Here is a 20903-nt window from a genome sequence, read left to right as displayed (position 1 = left end):
CCTGGCTAGAAAACTCTGGTGGAGAAAACCACTGTAAACCACTGTCAGATAAGTAATTAACTGTGGTTAAGCAGGTAGCTCAAAGGTAGCTCACCCCTGCTAGGGAGGCACACCCTCCCCATAGCTTCTACTCGGCAGACACCCAGCCATTAGACCAAGGGCTTCACTTTTGGGAACCAAAAAGCCAAACCACATCTTCAGCATCATAATCAACCCGGAGGAGGGGAGGGAGTCGCTTTTAACAGTAAAAGACGTTCACAGAAGACGAAAGGTTGGATACCTTGTTCTCCGAGGGACCCCGGGCGCGAGCTGAGGCGACAGCCAAGCTTGTGTCTCAGAGAGAGCGGCAGCACCACCCCCGCTACCCCTGTCGCTCCTGAACGACCCCTTTCCCCTCAGGCGCGAGGGGCGTTCCCGCCCGCCGAGGCGCGCACCCGGGGCGGGGCTGGCCCATGCAGACCTGAGTGACTACGCCTCGCCTCGCCTCGCCTCGCCTCGCCTCGTTTCGTTTCGTCCCGTCCGGGAAGTGCAGCTACCGCCGGGGCAGCAGCGACCACCCCGAAAGGTGGTCTGAGTCCGCCGCTGGAGCCTCACCGTGACAGGTAGGGGGATAGGAGCCCTTCTCCCTGCTGCTCCAAGGGACGCACCTTGGCCCCTAGCGGGACGGAACGAGAAGGGAAGGCGCTTCTGGGTCGAAGCTTCCCGCTCTCCTGGAGTCTGCCCAGCTCGAGTCGGGTCCGATGGTGGGATCTGACCGCGGGAGCGGTCCTAGGGGCTCTGGGGTAGCCGTAGGTGCCTTCGGCTGGCTCGCGTCTGCGCTTTACCCCTGGGTCGGGCGAACGGAAGAATTGCGGCCTTATTTCACTCTTATTTTCTGTAGCTATTTAGGCGGGGGAGTACTCGGTGTGAGGAGGTTGGTCGCGGCTTTCACCTGCCGAAAATGGTTTGTGTGCGCCCGTTGAGGCCAGGTAGCTTTTGTAAGCTGCTGTGGTGCTCTGGCGGCAGGAGTGCCGCGATCCCAAGTTCAGAGTGTACCTGGAGCACGCAGTGTGATCTTTCCCTGTGGAACTGTCACCCCCCAGGCTGCTGCTCTGCTCTCCATAGGGAGCGGGAGAGACCGCCTCGCTGCTGTGGGTGCGCGGCCCCGCTTAAATCTGCGGGTGTTACACAACCAGAACTTGGTTGAACCCAGACGTGCCGGACCAGTTTGGATCCGTGTCCTTCCAATAGGAAGCCATGAGCCTCAACTGCATGTAGGTGCTTGTGTTAGATGACTTAATGTATAGGATTCATTCATGGTTCATCACAGACACTTCGGAATATGGCGTTGTCAGTTTAACTCACGTTCGTTCCTGTCTAACAGATAACCACGCCATGCTTGTGTCTTTGGTTTTGCTGTGTCAAGTACACGGGATGATGTTTGCGTTTCCTCACTGCACAGGGACGTTAAATAGCTTGAAGCAACCTGAGCATAAAGACGGTAACTTACTTTTAATGTGATTGTTTTCCAAAACAAAACTACATCTACTTTAGTTTCTGCCGAGAATTTTTTTAATGTGTGTAAATAGTTTTGGTTTTGTTGGTTTGGGTTTTATTTGTGGGTTTGAATTTTTTTTTAACTTGATTAAAAAAAATAAGCTGTTTTATGCTTTATTTTAGAATATTTTAATAACTTTTGCTGAAATGAGTGATAATTGACATGGGTGTCAATATTAGGTATGAATCAGATCCAGCAGTAAGTGCCAACTGGGACAACTGTGCTTTCTCTAGGTCTGTAGGGTTATTATAATTGATAAAACCAGAATACTCTAAGTAACGTGACAATTCCAAAAAGTTGAAACATTATTTGAAAGGGTTTATTTGCTTGGTTTTAGAGATTGGTATTTTTCTCAGTACCAGATCCCCTTAAACACCTTGAAAGAGAAACAGGGTGCTGCTATTGCAGCTCTTTACTTTGGAGGAAGTGGAGAGGAACTGAGGTAAAATCAAATTCCCCAGGACTCAAGCACAATGGTCCTACGCTGTGTGAAACTTAATATTTAAGCATTAGGGCTTCAAAAAGAGATTTGTAACTTTGCTGTCCAGTCCCCCAAGTGGACAAAGTGCTGAAACGTTAAGACAGACTTTAAAAAAGCATCTCATTGAGCAGGAGGCCCCTTCAGGGCAGCATGTTGAGCAGAAAACATGGCTAGCACAAAAATGCTTGAGGCAGGTTATTCATGAAAATACATATTTCTCTTTGGCATAGAGCATCATGCCTGTGAGCTGATGGCAGAGAGCCTGCCAGGCCCAGACCACTCCTTTTTCAAGGACAGAGCTGGAAAGAGAAGGTCCCAACTCTTCACCCAATAATTTAGCAAGTAGAACGGTTACCCAGAGCGTGGGGTACCTGCATCGACAGGTTACCCCTGAAGCATTTCCTGAATGTCTTTTCCAGCAGAGCTGCCTTTTTTAGCACATTGGGTGCATTTCTGATTAAAAGCTAGGCATCCTAAAACTGCATTTCCCGTTTTGTTGAACCAAGGACTGCAGAACTGCATTCAATTCCCTCACGTGTAGGAGAGAATTCAAACCCATCTTTCATTCTCCAGATACTTTCTTAATCAGAAGTAATTCTTAATTACTATCTTAATTGCAGGCAATTTGGAGATGGAGATAGGTGTACTTTGACTGCGGCCTACAAAGTGCAAGAAATTCAGATAAATGGATAAAGACTCTTTGAAAGAGAAAAGGAGCACGTATCACTGGGGATTAGGGGTCCTAGGCTCCAGGTGGCTTGCTTATGCATTACCCAGTAATTAAAATGCATTGATTATGTAAGTTAATTAGGAAGTATAGCTAATACTGCTTGCATGGGAAGGAATGAAATGCAACTGAGCAAAACTGAAGATCTCTGTTCCAGAAGGCTGAAGTAGCTCTTGCAATTGCAATGAGCTAAAAATGCTGGTAATATTTCCCCCCTGTAATTCTTTCCTATTTCCACATGTGGGTTTGTTTGGTGGGTTTAGTTTTGTTTTTTAATTAGCTCCTTCTCTCTGGTTAGTCTTAGATATAGCATAAATATTTGAAGCTTAGATTTTCCTTGGAATAAGAGTTTTCCCTTCTTACACAACAGTATGTGCACACATGTGGCTCCTTCAATATATACTGCAATAGTATGTAAATGATATATACTGTAATATTCCTTCAATATACTGTGGTTTTCAGGACATAAGCAATCAATATGCACATTACACTGCATTTTTCTTCATTTTCAGAAAGCAAACCATTTTGAGATACCCCTGCAAGATCTAACAGTAACTATTAGGTTAAAAATTCCTAAGTGATGTCACAATCTAGCCAAACAAGCTAACAAGAACACAGAGCTAATTTCTAGCTGAATAACTTCATACTGAATCTCATCTCCTTTTTTTATCTGTCTGGCTTGGTATGTAACAGTGTTTTTTCTACTTTACATTTGCAAAAATAATCTTCTACTTGTTTTGCTTAACCAAATAGACTGAATTTCTTGGAATACACATTAGGCTTTCACTGAAAGCCAAGCCAGAAAACTAGTTCTGTCATATATATATATATTAAGAACCTGTAGCAAGAGCAGGATAAAACTTGACTGTGGAAGATGCCTGGTGAGAAGATGCATTCTTGTATTCCAAAGCCTTCTATAATTTCACTAACTCTCCTGGAATCTCACATCACAACTTACTCCATGAGGCCTCATGGAGCCTGTAAAAATGCATAAAAGAAGAATTAAATCTCTTCAGAAGTGGCTGTTGTCAGAAAATTCCTATCATGGACTAATTTAAACTTGGCATTATGGCAACCTTTACCTAAATTTGCTGCCTCAATTGTGAAAAGAGAACAAAGGTAGAATGAATAGAACTCTGCTGCTATAACTTAAAATCCAAATTCTGTAAATAAAATTTGGAACTCACAGATACCAGAATATTGATAAAACATATACTGAGGATTCTTTAGAAGGAACAGATTTTTTAATTCTTTTTCTGCCTTTCGCCTCATTCCTCCAGTAGGTCAGTATCTTGCTGGGTTTGGATCTGACTGAATTTCTGCTTCATGTGGCTATTTGTTAAGACCTCCAGTAAAAAAATGATGCCCACACTCCTGAAGAAGTAACACTAAAACTTGAACAACAGCTGGCCTGAGAATCAAGTTTTCCTGGGTTAGAAAAGTTAGCAGCAAAGGAGAGAGACCTTGATGTTTATTTTCCCTGTATGAAGTTGAAAGGTGTTATGGGAAGATGTGGTGTTAATGTCGTCCTTTAGGATATTAACCATTCCTTTAACCCAAAAAATTCAGCTTTCCTAACTTCTTTTAAATCAACTTGATTTTCTTTTTATTAGTGTTCACATCAGAAAAGGAGGCAAATTTGTTCATTGGACGCCGTCTTCTGTATAACAGATTTGATTTTGAAGCATTCACCCCAGATAATCTGGAAAGAGAATGCCTTGAAGAGCTGTGCAATTATGAAGAAGCCAGAGAAATTTTTGAAGACCCTGATAAAACGGTAGCTGTTCATACTGAATTTAATATACTGAAAGAGGTTACCAACTAAATAATTACTGTATCTAAATACTGTACCCCTGCTGAAAACAGCACTGGAAATGATTGCTTATTTTACTGTAAAAGTAGAAGCCCCAATTAAATAGGGTCATTGCTCTAGATACACAGTGAATACACTTCATTACGTACTGTTGTCTTAAAAGACTTTAGATAAGGACTTTAATTTTGCAAAACAAATATATATGAAACTTGAGAAGTAGAAGTAGCCCTTGTGGGTATACCTGTATGTGTTTTTAGAAGCTCATTAATCCTTTTAGTAACTTCTCAGCATCCAATTTGAATGTGTTCCCCATGCTCTAGCTATTAATTGGCTGTGTCATGCCAAATAAGTGTTTTAGAAGAAGATGAGTATGGAGCAAATCTGCAGTTCAGCTATTGCAGAGTACTCCTAAAGCATTCTCTTCCAAAACACTACCTATATACAGCTTGGAATAAACCTGGTATAAAAAAAAAAAAAATCAAAAGAAACTTTTCAGCCCAATAGTGGAATGTGATGACTGTCTGAAAACTGTTCTTGCTGCAGGCAGCAAGAATCTTTGTGATGCTGGGTGTGCTCTGCACTAACCTGCAGAAAGAGAAACACACTCCTCCCTGAAGGTGGAAACATTCCATTACCACTGATAGCATTTTCTTAAGAAAAAGGGGGAAGCATTAACTTAGGATCTCGATGGAGTCTTTTGCTGGGTAGCAGAAGTGGAGGTTACAGCTAAACACATGTAATGTGTAACAGTCATGCAACATAAAGGTTCTTCTCTTAAGTGAATTCCATTATTTTTCTTAGCTGGTATGAATTCAGATACTGTTCATGCAAATGTCTGATTCTTAAAAACTTGACTTTGCCTCAGTAATACTTTTCTGTAGGGATTTAAAAAGATTAATTTAAAAAGATTAATTCTCAGCATTTTTATAGTGTCAGAATATATGCTGACTTCTACTGCAATCAGGCAGAAATAAGAGGTAACACTGGACAGTTAAATGCACTTTTCTCTTTCACCAGCTGGCATTTTCTGTTTGTGAAGCTGTATTTTATACACAAACTTGAATGTATGTGAAAAATATGGTGGGAAAAGCAAGTCTGAATCCTTCAGCAGGAGTCGCTTCTGTTTATGCCACTGTTAAATTTTGCCCACAGTACCATATTAAATGACATTGTCAATAAGCCTGCCGATTATGTATCCCATAAATCTTGTCATTTTGGTTTTATAGATGGATTTTTGGAAAAACTATTCAAATAAAGGCCCTAAAATAAAACTAGGTAAGTCATCTTTTTATTCTTTGCTTGTATTGGCAGTATTTTGTATTTGTTGTAATAGTACATTCTTAAAAATACAACGTGCATTCAGTTACCAATATCAGAATTGATCTTTTTACTGAAATTCACTGTGAGCTGTACAAGTTTATTGCATTATCTGATACAGTAGAACTCATTAAAGTGTCTTACAGTGGGATCCATTGTTAGTCTGTAGGTAAAAGTAGTATAATTTTCTTGTCCATTTGTTTTATTACACAATTGGTAAAGTCTGCAGTAATTCTGTGTCTGCTTTCTGTGGTTTTTGTTTCTTCCCCTTTCCTCCCTATTTCTGTAACAGTAATCTAAGAGTGATTTAGGTTCAGAGTAGTCTTATGCCAGATGTTGTATAAAAAAAATGGTTAATATGACTTGAGGAGAGAGCTGTAGCCTGATCAAGGTCACAGGTACAAGAAATAGTATTTGGAAGGCATTAGAATACAAACTCTCAACAGTTCTACGTGCAGAAAAGGAAGCATCTACTCACTTTTGCTTTAAGCTGCGTGTGAATGATACTCCTGGGTGGTATTGCACAGATAGAGTGGCTTCTCACAGCAAGCTAGGCATTTGTGGAAAGGAACACAGCAAATGTCCTATAGCACAGCAAAATTAGTATTTTACACAGCAAAATTAGTATTTTACACTGTATACTAGAGAAAGAACACATGAAAATAACCAATGTTTTATCTTCAGGTGATGAGACACTACAAAAGATAAATGTTACAGGACTTCTCATCAGTCTTGTTGCTGCTGGAGTACTGTTAGTTACAACTGTACTGCTTATCTTCTACTGCTGCAAAAGTAGATGCAAATCAAGGCAACCACCAGGGTAAGAAATTCTGCTGATTAAAAAACAAAACAAAACAAAACAATGAAACAAACTATTGCGTTAAGAGTGGAATTTAAAACTCATTACTGGGAGTTGGTCAGAGTGTGTTCTCAGAGAATTCAGTGAGAGTTGTAGTTCTTGCTTTCCTGGCAGCAAAGTTAGGTGAGCACTAGCAGTAGTTACGCTGAAGTTAACAGCGCAAAACCATAAACCAACACTTGCATGGCTGGTGTACCTTTGGGGATTTTTTTTTTTTGGTGTGTGTTCTTGGTTCCAAAGTATTCGTACTAAAAAGATGGAATCATTTTCATAGGCTGGGGCCTGCAGTGGAAAGTTTAATGTGTTCTGTTTGCTTTTTAAAGGAGGTTGTGTGGTCTTCATGGCATGTGGTCTACCTCAGGTGTGAGATGAAGTAGGTTGGAGGAAGTGCTTCTTCAGCACTTCTCTAGCCCTGCTTGTTCCTTTATCCTAAACTTGAAAGGAATAGAAAAGGATACTAGCTTCCTCTTCCCTATAAATTTCACATTATTGAGCTTTGAGGTTTGGAGAGAGTCTTTGTGATCATTGAAGGCAAATGGTTGTTGTGTGGTGGAGTTCTTCTGGGGTGGCTTTTTGTTGTCTGGGGTTGGTTTTTTGGTTTGTTTTTTTTATTACAACTATGACTGTATATTCTCTCTTCTCTCTAAAAGAGAAGTTGCCACTTATACTGCTGTTAACTTTGTTTAGGTACTTGGATTACGTAAGAAGTAGAAGACGGAATTCATCTAGCATCTTCAGAAGGCATGAAGAATTTTCTTTAAATCCACTTTCTCTTGGAATGGATGATTCATCACTACCAACTTACGAGCAAGCAGTTACTTCAGATGGACAACATCACAACATACCACCACCCCCTTATCCAGGGCCCCCAAACTGGGCACGGGTGTTTAAGAAGTCTATGTCACTTCCTGGTCCTTAGTCACCAGCGTCGTTTGGGGTGAGGGGGCATTACTGGCTCATAACATACTTTTCTAGAAAGTGTGCGCTACCTTGCATATTGCAAGACAGTTTACAGAAATCTTTAGCACAACTAGGAGCACATGAAGGTCCCAATTGGGAAGAGAGGTGATCTGTTGCAAAGGCTGCAGGACTATTCTTTGCACAAGATTATTGTGCCAAGAGGAGGGAATGCATAAAGAGGAGGTCTTGCATTGCCACCCTCTTGCATATGCACTTTGAACCATCCCATCACACTACTGATGGTTCATTAATACTTTCATCTTTCTCTTTTTTTTTCTTATTTGGAAGGAACAGTATTTTAATTGGTTTTATTGACACCATTTTTTGTGACTATTAATACTTTAAACTGCCCTAATAAGTCTACTTCGATATGTTCACTTAATTGCTGTATGAATTTTCTATTCGTTCTACTAATAGATTTCAATATGAAAATTATTTCATGAGTTGATTTTTCAAACGTATATTATTGTTTCTGGATTACACTGGGTTGTTTCAGACACTGCTGGTTAACACACTGTTTGTTGTGGTATTGTGATTAATGTTGAATTAAAATGAGTAATTAATTGAACAGCATACTATCCATTCAGACAAAGTACACTTCTATCAAATGGTTTTGATGTTCAGCTCTAAATACCGGGTCAAAGAGAGAAAGCAAAGTGCTGTGGGTCAGGGGATGTTAAGCAAATAGCCAGAGACTTGTCTCTTATTAAAAAGTACTTTGGTTTCACAGAGGATGTTTCTTCTGCAGTTTAAAAATTTAAATGTTGAAAAAGACATTTAGCTTGCTGAAAAGGCCAAACCCCAAAGAAGCACTTTGCATAAGTATGCATTGCCCTGCTGGGATGACAGAATGATACCTTTATGTAGAATGAAACATCTATTAGATAAGTAAGCAGTTTACACAGAGCAATAGCCAAGAATTTCACGGAGTTACTTGTTAATTGTATCAACATAACTTCTGCATCTCCAGTTGTAGCCACCCTTAATTTTAGATCTTACTAAAATGCCGACCCCAGCACTGTGTAGATCTTGCTGAGCTAGTCATCCCAACCCTGCAGTCCCTTTACCTCCTAGTCAAATGGCACCATAGCAGAAAAGGCTTCCCATAGCTGCAGGAAGACACTGGTTGGTGTTCTCTTGTATTAGAGTAGCTACATAGCTGGACACAGGCAATGAAGGTTTTAAGACGCAACAAATTCCACCCATATAGATGAACCCATTTGACCAATGCTAATGGCAATAAATGGTATTTTAATTTGGTGCCCAAAGTGCACTTTATAATATAAAAGTTGAATACTTATATGTAACATTTCACTGAGTTTTGTGGGGTTTTAACCTGCTAGAACCTACAGTGCTATGGAATGAGATAAGATTTTTAATCTCCAAACACTTTCACAAAGAAGAAAATGCTCTAAATCTTGGAATATAAACAGGGTGCATCAAAAGTGCTACACCAGGAGGTCTTGCCCTTTGAAAAATACGTACAACCCAGCTGATACCTGTGGACATTGGACTTTGTTCTTATTCCCAAAGCTTCAGAATCAGACTAGGCTTTCAACAAGTTACAATCCTCTTTGCAGCTTCTTTCTTGTTGAGAGACTGGGGAATCCCCTTTTTGGGATAGCTTCAATTCACTTTTGCCCTACTTGTAAAAAGCATTCTGAAGTTCTTGGAGGTTACTATTCTGTAAGACCAAAATAAGTGAGTTTTGGGAGATCACTGTTAATAACCAAAATACAGAGTTACAATATGGAATTAAAAGCTTGCAAAAATTTAGCTAAGAATTTCAAATTTGTTAAAGTGCATCTTGAGCTATAGAGCATGCTTTCCTATAGATTTTTCCTGGGACTGACAGGAGCACTTTCAAGGAAAAAGATTTCATAGGGCTTGTAAAAGTTCAGAGATTCTTTAATGTTACTAGCGATATAGTACTCGTAAGTAGATCTGGCAAAGCCATGTTTTAAATGAACTACAGAAACTGTACAGAGACCTATTTAATCATTTGATATTTGGTCTGTGTCTACAAATCATTTGCAAATGACTCTGTGCAGTGCCCTTCGTAACAGAAAACCTTAAGATGGTTTAAGTGTTGAACATGGATGCTGTAGTGCTTTGGGCAGTAAACTGCACCTTCTGTAGGGTGTAACACTTCAAATTTATTCAAGGAATCAGTACTTTAGATACCTAAAATATGCAATGACTGACATTTCAGGACACATTCTGCTTATTACAAATCAGAAGCAAAGTTTAAAATTTAGCTGACCATAACATAAACTTACCTCTCCTTGTAAAGGGATTGAATGGCAGCTGTTTGGGTTGAATTTGTTTTAATTCCATACATTGACTCCTGGCCCAGGACACTTTTGCCTTGTGTCTTGTCTCTTTTCAGAACTTCTGATCCATCAGGGCTGGCATAGGAAAAATCAACAATAGGAAGACTGTGGTGATGTGTGAATTCAGAATTGTTGCCACATTTCCAAATTTTACATGCAGTTTCCTTTGAAAATGCAGTTGCTATGAGAATACAAAAAACAGCAAATAGAAGTGTCCTTATGTGGGAGGAGGAAGACATAGATTTTGAGGAGCAAAGCAGCAGGAATTTTAATCTAATTTGTGTACAGGTGTAAATCATCAGTGTTTTGACTTCTGGGCCTTCTTTCAAGGGCCAGTAGGAAAGGCAGTGGATCTTAAGGGAATTAACAGAGATATACTATGACAGCTGAAAACAGAAGTGTCTAAATAAAACACTGGGAAAAATTACATAGTCCTTAGACTCCATTTCTCTTGGAACAGATTTAGACATGTCACACTTAAAGCTGTTAGCCACTGTCTTGAATAATTTCCCCAAACTTGGCCTTTGCAGCATCATAACAAGATTATAGCATGCAGCTTTTCATAGCTTAGGACACATTATTAGTTACAGCAAATGACCAAAGGGCATAAAAGTGGTCTCTGGCTCCGTCACCTGAAAAAAGGAATCACTTAACCTGTTTTTAATTCAGTGAAATAAGAAAGCTTACTATTTATCAAATCCTCCAATGAACAGTATTATAGCCATTATGTATTTCTCGTATTTTGGGGGGATTTTCATTGGGATTTTTGTGAATTTGTTAGAACAGCAAAACTGAAGTGCTAAATGGAAGTGCACTCCTCACCACAGTTCATGAACATGCATTTGATTCTGGTCCTAACAAAGCCTATGGCAAGCTCTTTATTGGCTTCGGCTGAACTGGGATTGGAACCAAAACCAAAATAACTGATCACTTTGGGTACTAAAAAGTGTAAAGCTTTGCCAAATTATTTACTACAGAGCTGTTGCTAAATCTGATTTGAAGTAGCATTAATTACCTGTAGGTTATAAGCAACACTGTTTGATTAATTAGGTCAACAACAGTACAGGTTCATTTAAAGCTTAAAAAAAAACCCAAAACAACAAAACCAACAAAAAACCGCAGGCTTCTATCCAGTCTCATCTGCCAACAAAATCGTTATTGCTGCTATCCCCATTTGTTCCATGTGGGGTAGAGAACAGGAAAGAAACCCCAGGTTTAAAAAACCTCTTTCAAACACCTCAATATACTGTAAATGCCTTTCAATTAATTCCTATCACATACAAATTTATCATTTGTCATTTTTCACAGTCAAGAACTGGGATGTATTTTCCTCTCAGAAATCTTAAGCACATCTTTCCAAATACCCCATTCTATTCAGGTGGTAACCTCAGACTGTTTCCAGTCATTTCGGACCTGTGTGAGCAGTTTGAACAGTTAATTGTTACTTCATCTTATATTTCCTCCTACTCATGGGACAGAGCCTTTTGAATGCACTGGTCACTGGTTACATTTTAATTGTAACTTTGACATTAACCGCTGTCATTTTGTTGGGTGAGGGGTAGCAATATGTTATTTTGCTATTTTGTTAAACAATTTCCAAATAAACATTTACACAGGTTAATCATAGCAAAAGAGAATATGCCTATTTAGCTTGTGATAAAAAAGGCTGATAGCCCTTTTATTATTTTTTTTTTTTTAATGAAGTTGGTAACAGCATGCCTTCTTCTTAAAGAAGGCTTGTAAGAAAGGTGGGGACAGACTTTTTAACAGGGCCTGTCACAATAGGAGAAGAGGTATTGGTCTTGAACTGAAAGAGGGGAGATTCAGACTCGATATAAGGAAGACAAGCCAACTGAACTTCTGCAGAGAGGCAGGAGGGATACACGAGGGCAGCTAGGTAGAATGAATGCTGCAGTACAGTGACTTAACACTAAATTAAGCCACTCTTGCTTTGCCCAGAGGGAGACAATAGTCATATTTGTGCTTTTTCTTCCAAGTACACGAGAGGAGCTGAGCCAGTTGGTTAAAACTCCTCAAAGAATACCAGAACCTCCTCCTGTATTTGAACATCAAGTGAAGCTTTTCCATCAGTCAACTGAACTGAGACTTGGAATACAGCTGATGGGGTATAGATACTTCATTCTCATTATAAGTCTTGGGGGAAAAAAAGGATCCTAGTTCTCTGTAAAATGTCATCTGTTTATAATATTATGACTTGAGCTATACATTTCCCAGATACACACAAAAAAAAAAATAGTTTGTATCAACTGGATTTCAACAATTCTGAAAATTAGGTGGAAGTTGGATAAATTTACATCATTATGACACTACTTACTTTTTTTAAAAAATAAAAACAAAAAAAAAATTACCACAGCTCAAATTAATAAAATTTCCCATTTAATTTTTAATCTCTGTGTCCACTGAATAAAAAGCCAGCCCACTCTCTTTGAAATGTCAAAAATAATTACTGCAAAACTGTCCTAATTTAGCAAAATACTGATATATCAGCAAAAGACAAGCTCCAGCTGGGAGCTGCAGGTCCTATGATGTACCAACAAGGGAAGAAATAGTAGTTCCATTAGTGTTTGAACTACAGTTCAGTTTGCTGTTCATTTTTGTGGGAGCAATCTCCCCAAATTTTCCACAGGTTGACACCATTCCTCTATTTTACCATAAAATGCATTATCTTTCACGTAACTTTACAATGGCAACTACACTAATTGCATACATGGAAAATAACAGAATAGGAGGTATCAAATGTATTTTGGCTATTTTTGATGCAGTAAATTTTGTGCTGAAAATACGTAAGTACATTAATTACTTTTGCTTTACAAGTAGCTTTTCATTTTCTTCTGGTTTGGGGGGAGGGGTGGTTTGTGGGTGGGGTTTTTTCCCCCCCTCCTTTTCGCATTGTTCTACATATAATTTGCTATTGATTTTTTTTCCCTTCTCTGATACCTTCTTCTGTGTCTATTCATAATCTGCTATTGCAGAGACTTGCCTATTTGCTGTCTGGGGCATTTGTTTGTTTTCCTTTCTCTCCCCCCTGGACATGGTTCCCAAACACTTGGTCCCCTCCCTCTCTCTGAAAACCCCTTTTCTTGCACAGCTTGCTTTGTCTCTTCACGGACAGCAAGGCCTTTAGCTTATCATTTCCCTCTGCTTTTTTTGCACAGCCCCTGTGCAAAACAAAAGGGGCCATGAGATGCAGCCATCTTGCTGCCTGCGTTCTGGAAGCCTCTAGAAGCTCACACTTTAAAAGTAGCAGCCAGACTTCAAAGGACTGGGAAAAATATTTCAGTCTGGAAACTAGTATACTTAAATACAAGTTTTGAAAAGGCCTTATAACAGGTTTTAATTTCTGATGCAGTGCCTACTTTGTTTAGAAAATAAAAACAGCTGCAATGGTTCCAAGTTGTTCAGCAGCTTCAATTTAATTTCTCTAAAGACCAGCAACTACCAAGTATTGAATACATCCAGTATTTAATGTTAAATACCCAGCATGGATAAGATACAAAGGAAAATATCTAGTAAAAGGTAAACTAAAATACTTTCCGTTACAACTATGAGGTTGTTCAAAAGCAGTTTTCTTTTTCCAACATGTCATTGCACATTTCTCCCACATATATATATATACCAGTTCTGGTCTTTACTGGATCCCTTCATAAATCATCAAGCAAAAGCATAGACCCTTTCCTCCTAAGTGGGAGGAATCAACACAAGCACCAGTGGTGGCACCTTGGAAGCTGTGGAACCACACAAAAGGGAAGATTTGAAAAGTGAAGGAAACAAGGACTTCCATCTCATTGCTGCAGTAAGCTTTCTACCAGCTCAGTCATCTCTTACCACCCCAGGAGAAGTGCTATGGTTTCATAGATCACCTTTAGATCAACAGAATAAATTATGAAGATTTTGCTTCATTTGTTTGTACATACACTCAAGCTTTTCCTCAAATAAATGCACAGAGTAGCATATGTAAAGAAATGCAAAGAAAGAGACTATTTGCTATGAGCCTCCAAGATCAACTGTGTTCTTTGAAAGGCAGCACTTTTTTCCCTAATTACACATTTCTCAGTGTCTATCTTGATGTTTGAAGAGGCCATGTGCCAAATTAAATGTAAAATCTAATTGGTCAAACAACTGCAACTTTCTGCTTTGGCCAGAATCACAATTACAACAACAGTAAAAAACACGGCCACTGATTTGTAATCGGGCTAACCAAAACTCATTACTGCATAATATCTGATCTACTTACCCACTGCTGCTCACAGAAGATGCCACAGCCCAAGAGCACACATACAGAACCTGCCCAGAAGTGCTGCATCCACCATCTGTAAGCGGATGCTTACTGTTTATCAGTGTTCAACAGAGAAAGATCCTGCAGACTCGTAATTTTGTGCTCCTCTTAGAATTTGTTAGTATATCAGACCCAGCTTAGCTGTGGCCTGAACTTCTCCAAACTTTGTCTGACCAGACAAGTTCAAGTTTCTTGAATGTTTTATCTTTGAAACATTAGTTTGCAAAAAAGAAAAAGAATTATGTCCTCAAGTCTCTGAAACACTGTTTTCAAACAACTGTGAAGATAAATTCAGCACAAAAGCTAACTGTTAAGCACTTCTAGAGCTTTTGTTGACAAAATGGTTAGCCACTGAAAGCTAACCACTAAAACATTTGTGTATGTTATCAAACTATTTATGATACCACGAGAGTTCCAAAATAAAGTACAATTATGAACTGGAATAAAAGCCTTTTTGTACACTTCCAACAACCCAGCTGTAATCTCTTGTTAACTCTCATGGTGTTAACTGCATGCTGTGCCTTTACTTTCTTCAATCAACAACAGCTCAAGATGCTAAATCCAGCATGTGCATCCGACCATTCTTGCAGGATTCTTTTGTGCCCTGAAGCACACCAAGAACTTTGCTGCAAAATCAAGTCTACAGATTTAGCTGAAAGCCTCTTAATACAAGGAAAAAAAATGTATTTTGGCACTTCAACATGAGGGAAGAGCCAGGACAAGACCAAAACTAGGCATCACCTGTTAAGGACAGGAGCAATGCCCTCTGTGGAAGAAGAGACTATATGGGGATAAAGAGACATTGGCAAATCCCTGTAGACAGGTTTGGTGTACCTGCAATAAAAAGAGCACCTAAAGCACAGGCAGCAAATGCTGGCCCTATGAAGAATGAGCCCACCAGTAACACCTGCAGCTGCATGCACAAGGACCCTTAGTGATTCTATCCTGGTATTTTAACATTTGTAGTACTGTTGGAGCTGTAACATACCAAGTAGCTTTCTGTTTGACAAGTCTTATAAATACACAACACACAAAATACTCAATCACACTTCAACATTGGCTGACATTTTTCTGTTAGTATCAGTAATAAGGTTGCAAACTAAGCAACAAAGAAGTTACTAAATAAATCAATCAATTACAAACAAGTAAGTCAACACTAGGCGTGAATTTGACCAGTAGTCTGGCCCTGGATTTGTGATTGATATCTTGGTTTTAACTATGATGAAATCGCAGAAAACTGCCAACTACTACTAAAATCAGAATTAGCTTGAATCTGCATTTCATTTGGCATATGGTCAATTTAAACACAGAACTAGACCTCATCAAGTAATGCTGCCATTCAGCATTGAGCAATATTAAATTATTTAAACAGAAAGAGGAAAATAGGAGAGTTTCCCTAAGGGGCAGCATATATTAGCTAAGACAGTTCTGCATCAGAGCTGGCTTGATTCTGGCTGAAGTGGCATATGGGCAGAGAAGCCCATTACTGCCCCCAGAGATAAATCCTCAGGCACTCCTAGATTCAAGAGCTTTCTATGGTGAATATACCACAAGCCAAGTAAGTATTTCACCACCAAAAATAAAAGTCCCCTACTCTTTCCTGTCATCTCCTTCCCTTCCCAGCTGCTTCTGCCTGCTTGCCCTGAGCCAGCACTCATTTGATGCAAAGCAAACTGACTCAGCTTAGTGAAATTACAGAAAAATAACCTCTGGCAAAAAAAGTAAGTGCTCTTTTGCCAGTGAATTTACGGCTCACCTTGTGGCTACAGCACATTGCTAGGAGGTGGATAGTGGAGCAGGGAAGGAAGGGAGAGTAAGGCCTTCTCCTTCGGCCATCAGCGAGCAGCACAGCGCAGCCCTATTGCACACCACACCTGCAGGCAGCAGCCCATTCTGCGGTTTCAAAATCACTCCTTGGACCTCAGGCAGATGACTCCCACTAAAGTGTTACCTTAAATTCATCTCCTAATCAACACGTAACATTTCTGACTCTGTAAAGGATTTGCTATGTTATTTTTCCAAGTGGAGACTACTCATTTAGGAAAAGAAATGAGTAACAAAAATTCAGTACTGCCCCAGGCCGGTATGCTGCACAGATTGTATTACAGTGCTGTAATTTGAGATTTTGCTCTTAAATAGAGTGAAAAATTGCATTACCTTATGTTTCAGCAGAATGTATTTATTATATTAAATTCCTGACTTGAGAGATAAGCTTCACTGGCTATAGACACTCAGTTATGAACTACAGTTTGGAAAGTGTTAAAATCCAGCAAAACTCAGTTCCTAAACAGGAAATAACAGCTGGATTTGAAACAAAAGCATTTATTGCTAATACAAGAATCAAAGTATTTTCAGTATTCAGAACCATGAACTTGTCTAAAATGACTTCTAAACACACATCTTAATATGTACTTTAAGCTACATGTTAAAATAACATGTGATTAACAGGATCTATCAAAAGATTTTTTTTTCTGTCAGATCTTTCAGAAAAGCTGTTTATAAATAACATAGATACCAGAAAACTGTAAATACCACTTACTCTAAACAGCCTCCTTTGCTTTTCTTAGAGAACAGTTACAAAATATCTTTTGGTTACAAACAGGTAAAACGCCCAGACTTCGAGGTAACTTTCCTAAACATAGGATGGAAACAAGCAGCACCATCCAGTGTTATTAGAACACTGTAAAAGTCTCAGCAACTAGTTATCAGGATGAGCAAATTTATTTCATACACAGGAAAAGCAAACCACTGGATAAACTGACTTATCTGGTGTTTATGGACATTTGTGATTAATTTTTCAGTCTACTCCACCTCTATTAAAGCCATGTAAAAGAAATCCAACTTGACACAAATAGAAATTATGACAGCTGTTAACTTTTCTATCTGATTACAAGAATGAGGATCTTCAACAATGTTCAGAAGAACACTGTGTCTGTGGTATGCTGACAATTAGTTCGTTTAGTGGTCTAAACTAATTGTCTACCTGCCTGTAAATCTGGACTGGTGTTTGTTGTTTCTACAGCCATGTATCTGAGAGTTCTCTTCTCTTTAGAGAAATATCCTGTAATGAAAACACACAACATTATGCTACTCTTTAAAGTTCACGTTGCCATTACTTGAGAAAAAACATCAAACAAAACAACAGTTTTACAATTTCTTAGTATGTCATTCCAAATTTGTGACAAGACACTTTTACGGTGGGTCCACACTAACACACTTACTCTAGATAACCGAACACTACAGCTAGGTGGAAAAGGCACTTTGTATCAGTTAGGTCCATGTATCACCCTTATCTCAGGCCCTCTTCAGGGACACAATGCACCCTAAGTGTAATATTATAATGCAGATTAGCAGAGATCCTGCAGGGAAACCGAAAACTAGAAGTCCTTCCCCGCTGGAAATGCTACTTTCAATAGTAAGTGCTTTGTCATTAGCATAAAACTGGAGCCATATTCTGTCATCAAGACTCGTTCATCTGTAAAACAGTAACCCTTGTTTCCCGGTCTCCCACCTCCCAGGTACTCTCCTCCAGCTTCAAGCAATACAGGTGCTAACTTATGCAAACACAAGGAAATTCACTGCTGGTTTCTGGATTTGGTACGCTGCTGCTTTTCCCTCCTCAATTCCTCCCATCCTCTGGGTGACTTCGTGCAGTCTCATCAGTGCTGATAACGTTCATGCTTACCTTTCCCTCCTCACCTATGGCTGCATTTCTTTCTATAGCTGACTTTACAGCTTCTTGAAACTAGGCATGAGAAAAGCAGAACCTCAGCTTTTCCTCCTGAAGTCTCTTACCTTCCTGCTTTCTCATTTAATATTGATCACTTTTTAATTCAAATGTTGAGATTATTTTTATTTTTAGCATCTGATCTGTTTGACTGTAGCCAAGTTTCTAAACTCTGCACTTCACCATTTCATTTAACGTGTAGGGAACTGAAAATTCAGTTAAATGAAAATCCATTTTATTCTGTGGTTGGATATTGCCTGGAGTACTACAAACTGAATCTTCAAAAGACTTACTTACACATTAGCATACACCTTCCTGTTCTGAGCACTGCCTTCAGGTAGTCGCCTCTTTTCAAGTGCATACTCCTCATCTTTACCTTAGAGGCACATTCCTCCTGCTCACCTCTGCCTTTGTGCCTTCAGCCTGTAGGGAAAGCAAGACACCATAGTTCACCCACTATCTCCCTGTCTAACACAGATGTCTCCTTTGCTCCAACCCTGTTCTGCACAGCTGGTACCCATTTCTCTTATACTCTGTTTTAACAAACACACAAAGATACAGGACCTTACTGGCTGTGCACCAGGTGGCTTAGACTGCTCTAAATACTTAAAACATTCTGTCTGTTCTTCCTTCTGGTTGACTTTAAAGCCTATTCAGGCTGCAGACCTGCACTGACTTATTAATGGGAATGCCCGAGTGTTTTGGAAAACCCTTATATACATACATGTGCATATTTCAGGCTTTTAGCGTTCAAAAAGAAAACAAAAATAGCTAAAGGGCTGTGGTTTTATATTCTTTAACCTCTGTAAAACATCCTCAAAGCAATGGCCAACCTAAACCGCTGAGCACCTACACGCAGGAGCTTGAAGTGGCAAAGCGAAGGCTGTGAGCAGCCCTGAGTGAAAACACGGCCAGCAGCTTCTCCCGGTGACCCCCCGCACCTCTGGATTCCCGCTCCGGCGCCCACCACCGGTGTCTCTACCTTGCACCCCCCCGCCAGTTGGATTTTCCTGTGAGGAAGCCGGCGGGTCGGCGCGCCCCGCGGAGGGGGGAGGCGCCCGCCCGGACACCTCCCCCCTTGGCGGGGCAGGGCAGGGCAGGGCAGGGCGGGAGAGCCGCCCTACAAATTGCTTTACAAAGCGCTCCCTCGCCGTGAGGTAACCCGCCGCCTCGGGGCGGGAGCCGGGGCAGGGCGGGCTGCGCGCCTCCATCTTGTCGGCGGCAGCCGCCCCGGAGGCCGCGGCGCTGCCCGCCGCTGACGCCGCTTCCCCTCAGCGGGAACAAGATGGCCCCGCCCCGGCTCCTCCAACAAAGCGCCAGCGCTTCACTTGACGCGGCCCCGCCGAGAAACCGGCCTTCCCCCCGCCTCACCGCCCGGCCCGGCCGTCCCCGCCTTCAGCCCCCCCCCACCCCGCCTCGGTGGCGGCTACCGCCCCCCGCCACGCTCCCCTTCTGCCGCCGCGCTTGCCCGTCGGGCCGCGGCGGCCCGTTCGCAAGTCACAGACCTCCTCCTTGACCCCCGCCGGCGCTGCCTGGCGGCGACTCCAGTCGCGACTCCCTTCGCCGCGGCCTCCCTGCCCCCCGGGCCACGGAGCCGGAGCCCGTGAGCCCCAGTGAGCGCTGGCGGGGGAGGTGCATCCTGGGAAAGAGCAGCCCGACATGGGTCTCCGCCTGGCCGCCGCACAGCCCCCGCCGCCGCCCGACGCTCCCCTCAGCTGCCCTCCCGCCGCCGCCCGCCGCTGAGCAGGAGGGGAGTGGAGGCACGGCAGGGGGGCCCGGGGCACGGCAGCCTGGCCCGCGCCGGGGTGGGGGGCCGCGGCGCTGCCCGCCCCGCATGAGGCGGGAGGGCCCGCTCCCACCCGCCCCGCTCGGTGCCCGCCGCCGCCGCCCTGCGCGCAGTACCCCAGCGGAGCCCCCGTCGCCCCGGCACCGCGCCCTGCCCGATGATGGACAGGAACTATCCGACGACCCCCAGCTTCACCGACCCCTTGGCCCCGGCCGGCGCGCAGCCCGCCGCCTCCTGGGCCTACGAGCGGGGCGCCGGCAGCCTCAAGCCCAGGTGAGGAGGGTTCTCCCGGGGGGCTGCGGCAGGAAAGGCCAGGGTCTGGGCCGGGGCCTGGCCCGGGGGCGGCTGAGAGAGCGCCCCGTGGAGGGGGTAAGGCGGGCGAGGGGCCCCCTCTGGGCAAGGCAGGGAGGCGGGCGGCCGGGGCCCAGAGGCACTGCGCGGCTGGTGAGGCCGGGCGGGGTGGGGGGAGCGAACGAGCTGCGTCCCGCCGGGCTTCCGCGTCTGGGGGCACGGCCGCCGAGCCGCGGGCGGGGAGCAGAGGGGAGGTGGCCGGCCCGGGCTTCCCGGCGGCCCTCATCATCGGGGCGGGCGGGCGGTCTCCCCGCGCGAGGCGCGTCCTCGTTCTCCGCCCCGGAGGCTCGCGTTGTGCTGCGGCGCGGGTTCAAGAGTTCACGCGTCCCTGCCCGGCTCCGGGAGGCGAGCGGGGCTCGGCGACGGAGGGGAGAGCGCTCCCCGTGCGCCGGGCCGCAGGCACCGGCGCTGCCCGCAGGAACAATGCGGGCACCGGGCCGCCTTATCCCGCGCCGGCAGACGGCAGCCCCCTCCGTGCCAGCATCCCCCTGTCGCCCTTTATTTCCCCCTTGTTCGGGTTTTTTTCGACGAGAGAAGGCTGGTTAACCTCTTTCGTCTAAAGTGCCGCTCTCGGGCATGCGGAGCCTTTTCTAAGCTAAAACTTGTGTGGAGCGATTCGGTCCCACCGAGAGTTCTGTAAAGTTCCGGGAAGTGAGGAAAAATTACAAGCTAGTTCATTGGCTTCGGGTTGCTTTTTGGTTGTATAACTCTGCCA

At 42.7% G+C, this 20903-nt stretch overlaps 3 protein-coding genes across 5 annotated transcripts in view; 2 read left to right on the top strand and 1 right to left on the bottom strand.

The window, feature by feature from the left end:
- The window catches only part of CCDC73 (coiled-coil domain containing 73), a 95925-nt gene extending 76027 nt beyond the window's left edge, over positions 1-19898 (bottom strand). The window contains exons 1-6 of the mRNA XM_065683239.1: positions 19557-19898; positions 18349-18474; positions 17308-17385; positions 9974-10102; positions 9194-9378; positions 6354-6708 (exon numbers count right to left, since the gene is read on the bottom strand). The gene's annotated coding sequence lies outside the window, so the exon portion shown is untranslated. The remainder of the gene's footprint in view (positions 1-6353; positions 6709-9193; positions 9379-9973; positions 10103-17307; positions 17386-18348; positions 18475-19556) is intronic.
- Positions 493-8262, top strand: PRRG4 (proline rich and Gla domain 4). The gene is made up of 6 exons (XM_065683238.1): positions 493-602; positions 1364-1480; positions 4359-4522; positions 5785-5833; positions 6560-6695; positions 7422-8262. The coding sequence occupies exons 2-6, from the start codon at positions 1375-1377 to the stop codon at positions 7651-7653; spliced, it is 687 nt and encodes a 228-aa protein (XP_065539310.1). The 5' UTR covers positions 493-602; positions 1364-1374; the 3' UTR covers positions 7654-8262.
- Positions 19862-20903, top strand: part of QSER1 (glutamine and serine rich 1) — a 42698-nt gene continuing 41656 nt past the window's right edge. Inside the window, exon 1 of one of the 3 annotated variants that reach the window (XM_065683234.1) lies at positions 19862-20110. In XM_065683234.1, coding sequence (XP_065539306.1) covers positions 19995-20110 — 116 coding nt within the window. In that variant the 5' untranslated portion in view covers positions 19862-19994. The remainder of the gene's footprint in view (positions 20111-20903) is intronic. The other 2 variants (XR_010613552.1, XM_065683235.1) reach the window with 2 other exon arrangements.

This window comes from Lathamus discolor, chromosome 6 (genome assembly GCF_037157495.1).
Source record: "Lathamus discolor isolate bLatDis1 chromosome 6, bLatDis1.hap1, whole genome shotgun sequence".
NCBI lineage: Eukaryota > Metazoa > Chordata > Aves > Psittaciformes > Psittacidae > Lathamus > Lathamus discolor.
The sequence above is the reverse complement of the archived record's forward strand: the minus strand, read 5'-3'. Positions and strand labels throughout refer to the sequence as shown.